This window comes from Carlito syrichta, unplaced genomic scaffold, assembly GCF_000164805.1.
Source record: "Carlito syrichta isolate Samal-C Ts95f unplaced genomic scaffold, Tarsius_syrichta-2.0.1 Scaffold130433, whole genome shotgun sequence".
Classification (NCBI taxonomy): domain Eukaryota; kingdom Metazoa; phylum Chordata; class Mammalia; order Primates; family Tarsiidae; genus Carlito; species Carlito syrichta.
In genome coordinates, this window is record NW_007074529.1 from 161,645 (window position 1) to 168,972 (window position 7,328).

Below are 7,328 nucleotides of genomic sequence, written 5' to 3' on the forward strand. Positions count from 1 at the left end.
GGCTGCCCCGCCCCCAGCGCTTTCTGCTTACCTCCCTCCCCCCAGCTGCAGAGTGTGGCCAGGTTGTTTGGTTACAGGGGAGGCATGGACTGAGAGAAGTCGACTTCCCCTCCTTCCCTTTTTTTTTTGAGTCAGGGTCTTACTCTGTTGCCCAGGTTGGAGGGCAGTGGCACGATCATGCTTCACCGCAGCCTCGACCTCCTGGACGCAGGCGATCCTCTTACTTCAGCCTCCCAAGTAGCTGGGACTTTAGGCATGTGCCATCGTGCCTGGCTAATTTTCTTATTTTTTGTGAAGACAAGGTCTCATTGTGTTGCCCAAACTGGTCTTGAACTCCTGCCTCAGCCTCCCAAAGTGCTGGGATCACAGACTTGAGCCACCAGTGCCTTGCCTCCCCTTTGATGTGACTGCAGCTGAGGGTCTTCGGGACACCCTGAGATGTTGCTGGCTGGGAGGATCCGGAGGGTTGGGCTGCCCTGGGAAAATCGGGTGGTGCGCTGTTTTGGGGTGAGTAACACAAGCTCTTGTGTTTCTCTGTTTTTTCGTGTTATTTTGAGCCATAACAGAGAAGTCTTTCCAAGCCTGTGTACAGGTCAAGGAGTGACAACATCAGGCAGGTCCTCATCTGAGCCACTAGCTGCTGCCCAGATCTTGAGCCAAGGAGGGAGGCAGCCTCCAGCCACACTTGTCAGGGCTCAGCTGTATGCTGGGCACCCAAGGCCAGCTTGCCCTAAGCCGAGGACTCAGAATGGGAGGACAGGTGCCCAGCACATCTGGCCTAGGAGTCATCTGAGGGCACACGGGGAAGGATTTGCACTCAGGCTCTGGGGCAGACCACTTAGAATTCTGGTCCCAGCCTGGCCACTCTAACTATGTGACCTTGCTCATACTGTTGCACCTCTCTGAGCCTCAGTTCCCCCCGCTGTTAAATAAGTATAAGGAGAGCACTGTTTTGCAGGAGTATTTGGAGACAGAAATAAGCACTTAGCATAGTACCCAGTGCACAGTGGCCCCAGTGGACTGTCAGGGTCCGCTCACTCCTATGGGAAAGGTCCACTCTATTCTCACACCCTGAGCTGTAGCAGCTGTGGCTGGGAGGGTAGGGCAGGGCCTTGGACCCATCACTGACCCAGGATGCGCCACTGAGGCCAGGTGAACTGATCAAGGAGTAGAACTTAGCTGCTACATCCCATGTCTCTGGCACGGACCATCCTCTGCCTCCCCCCATCCTCAGACAGCCTCCAGATGGGTGAGGGGTGGGGAATGGAGACCTAGGAGCCTGGTGGACCTGGAGGGGATGCCCTGGATCTGAGCCTTGAATAGAGGATGCTGGTTGACTCAGATTTCTAGGAAAATGGGTATGTGGGCTTCCCCCACTGTCTTGGTGAGACACTGGAACCCCTAGCACTCAGAGAACCACTAGAGGTCTTTCTTGGTGACACCACTAGTGCCATCAGCTGTGAGGTCCTCAGCACCCCTGTGGAGTCACGCTGGGATGTGGTGGGAAATGTAACTGGAGGCCGGGGTGGGGGGGAGTATTTTCCAGGTGACCCTGATCCCGTGCTTTTTTTTTTTTTTAGTCAAGGTCTCACTCTGTCACCCAGGCTGAAGTGCAGTGGCATGATCATGGCTCACTGCAGCCTCAACCTCTTGGGGTCAACAGGTCCTTCTGCCTCAGCCTCCTGAGCAGCAGGGACTACAGGTGTGTGCCACCATGCCCAGCTGATTTTTTATTTTTGTAGAGACAAGGTCTTGCTCTGTTGCCCAGGGTGGTCTTGAACTCCTAGGCTCAAGTGATTCTCCTGCCTTGGCCTCCCAACGTGCTGGGATTACAGGCATGAGCTACCATACCCAACTCCGTGCTTTTGATATGTGATCTAAGTAGAGCTCCCAGGCAGCTGATTTCCGTAGTGACCCTGGAGGTTCTCTTGGAGTTGCAGTTGGCCTTGCTGCTGCAGAGATGCTGGGTCTGTACCAAACCAGACTTCCGGTGAGGCCCTAAGGTCCCTCCTAGTTCTGAGACCCTTTGGCTTCACCAGCCCAGGACCAGCAGTCCTGTGAAGCAGTGGCCCTCAGCCTCGGGGCACATTGGAGTTTCCTGGAGAGTTTAAGAACTTCTGATGCATTTGTCCCACCACCAGAGGTCCTGGCTCAGTGGGTCTTGGGCATGATCTTGAACCTTGGGCTTTTAGAAATCTGCCTCGGTGACTCTAACATGTGACCAGGGTCGAGAACCACTGGCAGAAAAGCAGGCCATCTAATAATAATTAATAAATGCAGTGTATGTGCTAGGCACTGGGCTAAGCACATGATATACATTCTGTTCTTTGATCTTCATGACAATTCCCATTTTCCAGATGAAGAAACATGCTCAGTGCGGCTAAGTGACTTTCTAAGGCCAGAGAGAGGTAAGAATTGGCGTTGGATCCCAGGGCTGTCCAATTTCAGAGTTGTGGCTGGTCACCACTGTGATGACCACTCTTGAGGCAACACAGAGCAGAAGCCAGGGACACATCTAGGGCAAACTCCAGAGGGAGCCCTGAGACCCACCCAGGGCTCCCTGGACCCACTCTGAGGTCTCCAGCCCTGTGCTGCACAGCCTCTTGTCTGCCAACGAGGTTGCTGGGAATCTGGTGGGGTCGGCTGCTTTCTGGGGCCGGTCTTGGGCCACTTGTGGGGCCTACCTGGTCATTTGGGAGATCTAGAGCCTCAGGCCCTAAGCTCAGAGATGTGGAATCCTATGCTCAGCTCTGACGAACTTTTAACCCGTGACGGAGGGGCTGGGACTGTCCTCCCCGGAAAGCAGGGAGGGGCTGGGAAGCACATTCTGTTTACCAGGTGCTTTTGGTTTATAGCAGACTCAGAAAAAAAAGCCAGGAACCATCTGTAAGACAGGACCAGAACCTTTTTATTGCAGTTTCATCAAAATTTAGTGAGAGGCAAACCCAGCGGGTACCTGCTTTACTGGCAGTAAAAGAAAATTGGGCAACAATTATTTAAAAAGAGCTGGAGCTGTTTAAATCAAGAATGCAGGGTTATGTGTATGCTGGGAAAGTTCACAAGGCCTGGGGGTTTGGGTTGAAATGTTTTTGATGAAAATGACATGGAAAATATTTTCCTTTCTTATTGTAAGCCTTCCCTTTGCTGTTCGTTTCCTAAATTTAGCAGTCCAGAAAGCAATAAGCAAATCTAGCTGGGGGGAAAAATCAGAAGCAAGTCGGGAAGTTTCAAAGTCTAATCAGAGTGGTAGACTGAGAAGAAAACTCTCCAAGATGAGAAAACAATATTCCCACTTGATAGAACAAAGTCATTATTTCAACTTAAACAATTGCTGATGTGACTGACCTTATTGGACATGGAAGTGCTGGGTTTGGCCCTCCCTAAAAGCAGAGACTGAGGAGGGAGGTGACTGTCTGCCTATCAGCCAAGAATGCTCTGCAGGAGCTGGGAGGATGTGGGAGGATCATGAGGCCATCACTCACTGTCTCCCTATCCCTCACTCCTCACCATGGCAACACCAGGGCTCCTGAAATTGAGGTCCAGATGGAGCCCCTGTCTGAAAGCCTGAACACAGCCCAGCCTGCTGGGGAAGGCTGGGAATGCCCCACCTGGCTCTGAACTCAAACCACTGGCCGAATGCCAGAGACCAGCCTGGTTGATGTCTTGGAAGTGGAGGCTGCCACCGATGCCTGTCATTGTCATTGGTGACTGTTGGATCTTGTTGTTGTTTTGATTGTTTTTACTTTTGGGGAAATATTTTTTTATTATTATTATTATCATCATCATTATAAAGATGTGGGATGCAATTCAGGGTTAGGTATACAAACATTGATCATGCAGGTCCCCTTGTTGATGAGGTGTGTCCCTCCCTTCCCTAGCAGTTTCCCTCAGCTGCCAATCCCACCCTCTTCTCCTGACAGTTTCCCACTACTGCCGATCCCTTTCTTATAGTATTATAATTGTTCAAGGTTCACTTATGAGTGAGGGAAAGATTTTCTGTGCCTTAAAAGGACTGATCTATCTGAACTTTTGGTTACTAGAGAAGGATACTCAACTCAAACTAGTTTAAGAATAAAAAAATAGGTAGGTAGATAGATAGATAGATGGATAGATGAATAGATATAACCCATGCAGTGATGTTAGAGCTCTCTTTCCATCTCTTGTTCTGATTGCTTCTTTTTGGTTAATTCTTCAGACAAGATTTCTCCCTGTGATGGGCAGGAAGATTCTCATTTTCCAAGCTAGGCAGTGCTGATGGAAAGAGCTCATTGTATAGAAAAGTCTTGGGGAAGGTTCTGATTGGCCCACATCAAACCATATGACCATTCCTAAACCAATCATGGTGTCTATGGGTGCACTAATGAGATTACCCTAGCCAGGATCTTGTGGTTACCCCTGTGGTAGTGCTTGGAGTATTGGTGGGAAAGGAGGACAGTGAGTGACAGCCCTGCCAGGAATTTGAGACCAGCCCGGGCAACTAGTGAGAACTCATCTCTGCAAAAAGTAAAGTAAAATAATTAACTGGGCATGATGGCACCTGTAGTCCCAGCTACTCAGAGACTGAGATGAGAGGATTGTTGGACCCCGGGAGGTTGAGGCTACAGTAAGCTATGATTGCACCACTGCAATCCGGTCTGGGCAACAGAGGGAGATCTTGTCTCTTAAAAAAAAAAAAAGAATTCCATCAATAGCCTCAAGTTCCCTCACTCCCTCCAGAAAGGGCAGTTCTATCCAGTGACTCCAGCCCAGGATTGCCAGTATCTAGGCTGGTCCAGACATGGCCCCCTGGCCTGCAGCCAAGTGCCACAGGGTGGATTTCCCCTTCACCAACAAGCTCAGCAAGGGATGTGGATGGCTGAGCAGGAAGCTCACTGCTGGAAGAGGGGAGGAGGGAAACAGCACTCACTGGGCACCAGTTCGTGTCACATGACATCTGTGGGCTTCTGCCCCAGAGGGGATCAGTGTGGTTGAGGTCAGTCCTCCAGCTGCCCAAGCTCTGAGCTTTGGGTGGAGCCTCCTTCTCCCTGATCCTCTGTGGCCAAGCTCGATGCAGATAGGGCAGGAAGAGGCTGGATTCCTGGGCTCCTCTCGTGGGATCCACGCGGTCTTTCAGTTATTTCCACATCGCTAGCCTCCTGCACAGCATCGATGAGTAGCCGGTTTTCAACTAACGTTTGTGGAGCTGATGCCAGCGGAATGCCCACTGGATACCACCTGTGACACACAGGACAGAGGTCTGTCTCAGGCTGTGGGGCCTGGGGGGCACCCAGGGCAATTTTGTGGATTAGTGACTTGGAGGACTGCCGTGGCACTGCTGCAGGAGACACAGGGGCTTTGGATGACTTCCTTTTGAGATGCTGAGTTAGAAGCCCTCATGGAATATTCAAAGGCTTGAAGTCTCGAGATCAAAGACAAGTTGAAGGCAGCAGGAGGAGGTGGAGAGCTGCGGAGGAGGACTCATGGCCTGGGCATGTGGAGAGGGGTCAGGCGTCAGAGGTGGAACAGCTCTGGGTGGTGATGGGCGAGGCCCGGATGTAAATGCCCTGCAGAGGCCATGGAGTTGCCAGGAGCCACTCACTGCCAGCCCTGCCTCAGTGTCCCCTCCACTTGGCAGGCTCAGGGCCATGGACACTTCAGCTCCAAACTCAAGGGACATCCGGGTCGCCCTGGGAGGAGGGCTGTGGCCTCTGGGAGGGAGCGGGACTGCTGTGTCTGTGGCACCCTTCCCAAATGCTGTCTCACAGGCAAAGAGTGCAGCCCCAGACCTGGGCACCACCCGGAGAAGGGTTGACCCACTCAGAATCTCTGGCTGCGTGGAGGGAACAGCAGACCTTTCCAGCTAGCATCTTTGAGGCTGTCTGACTCCATTTTGAGACCTTGGGAGGGGCTTCTCTGGAGGGATCACTCTTTCACAACCTTTTCTGGCCCTGAGGAGGTGGTGAATGGGATAGGGAAGGGGAAATAGTTTCAGAAACGTGACTTTTTATTTTTTGAGTCAGGGTCTCTGTCACCTATGTGGAAGTACAGTGGCACAAACATGGCTCACTGCAGCCTTGACTTCCTGGGCTCAGCTGATCCTCTTGCCTCAGCCTCCTGGGTAGCTGGGACTACAGGTGCATGCCACCATACCTGGATAATTTTTCCTTTATTGTAGAAACAGGGTCTGGCTTTGTTTCCCAGGCTGGTCTCGAGCTCCTGGCCTCAAGCGATCCTCCTGCCTTGGTCTCCCAAAGTGCTGGGATTACAGGTGTAAGCCACCATGCCTGGCCAGAAACAGGACTTCTACTTCCTGGCCCATGGGAGGTGCTCAGTGGAATGTTGCTGATTGAATGAATGAGTGAGTGAGTAAACCCAAGCATTCATAAACAAATGGGTGAATGCTCAGGGGATCCAAAAGGTGCCTTGTCCCCGTAGATGGGTGGCTCTTGGTCAATGTTCATTAGGCAGTACGCAGAGTATGTGAGCACACAGAGGTCTCCAGAGCCCACAGAGTGGCTGAGTCCTAAATGAACAAACACGGTTCTTCCCCACTGTTGGCCTGTGGGATAGTGAGGTGCACGCTTGCCCTCTAGGCGCTTGAACAAGTAGGCCCTCCACAGTTTTTCTTGCATTTTAGCCCCTCAGCCTCCACTGGAGGCTACATTCCATGCTGGGAGCTGGCAGGAAGGTGGGGTGGGCAGCCTTAGCGGCTGGGCTCTTACTACCCTGGCAGAAGGACACAGAGGGTCCGTGCTCCCTTTCTTCCATCCTCACTCTCAGAGCGGGACAGCTTGGATCCTTCTAGCACCTCATGGCTCAAGCCAGAACATTCCTTCTCCCCCTCCTTCTACCTTTCCTGAAGTGGATTTTGAGTTCACGGCAGGGTGGTGGATCTGCCTCATCTGTCTAGTTCCAGGCGTAATACTGTCTCAGAATATTCTAGGACAGCCGCAGCGACCCACAGTCCCGAGCTTTGTGTCTAGGGATGCGGAGCAGTCCCAGGGGACAGGAGGAGGTATCCCTCCATGCTGCACCCTTGGGGAGTTTGCCACAGGCTCCTGGGACAGAAGGGACCCCTGAGAAGGCAACAGTACTACAAAGCCTCCTGGGACAGAAGGGACCCCCGAGAAGGCAACAGTACTGCAAAGTGGCTGCAGATCAGGCTCCCTGGGCCTTTGACGCTCCTGTCCTGCGAGGTGGGAGCTGGGCTCTTGGGGGGACACAGAGGCCCTGAGCTGCCCGTGGAGAGACCTTGTCTCACCCCACACTGGATTGCCCCCCCGCCCCCACCCCGGTTTGGCTGCTGGTTGGAGTCAAGGGACAGGCAGGGTTGGAGTGGGGGCGGGGCG

General features: G+C 52.6%; 1 protein-coding gene across 1 annotated transcript in view; it reads left to right on the plus strand.

Annotated features, from left to right (window-relative positions):
• The first annotated feature begins 438 nt into the window (after positions 1-438).
• Positions 439-7,328, plus strand: part of GALNT16 (polypeptide N-acetylgalactosaminyltransferase 16) — a 46,148-nt gene continuing 39,258 nt past the window's right edge. Inside the window, exon 1 of the mRNA XM_008049011.2 lies at positions 439-507. Coding sequence (XP_008047202.2) covers positions 439-507 — 69 coding nt within the window. The remainder of the gene's footprint in view (positions 508-7,328) is intronic.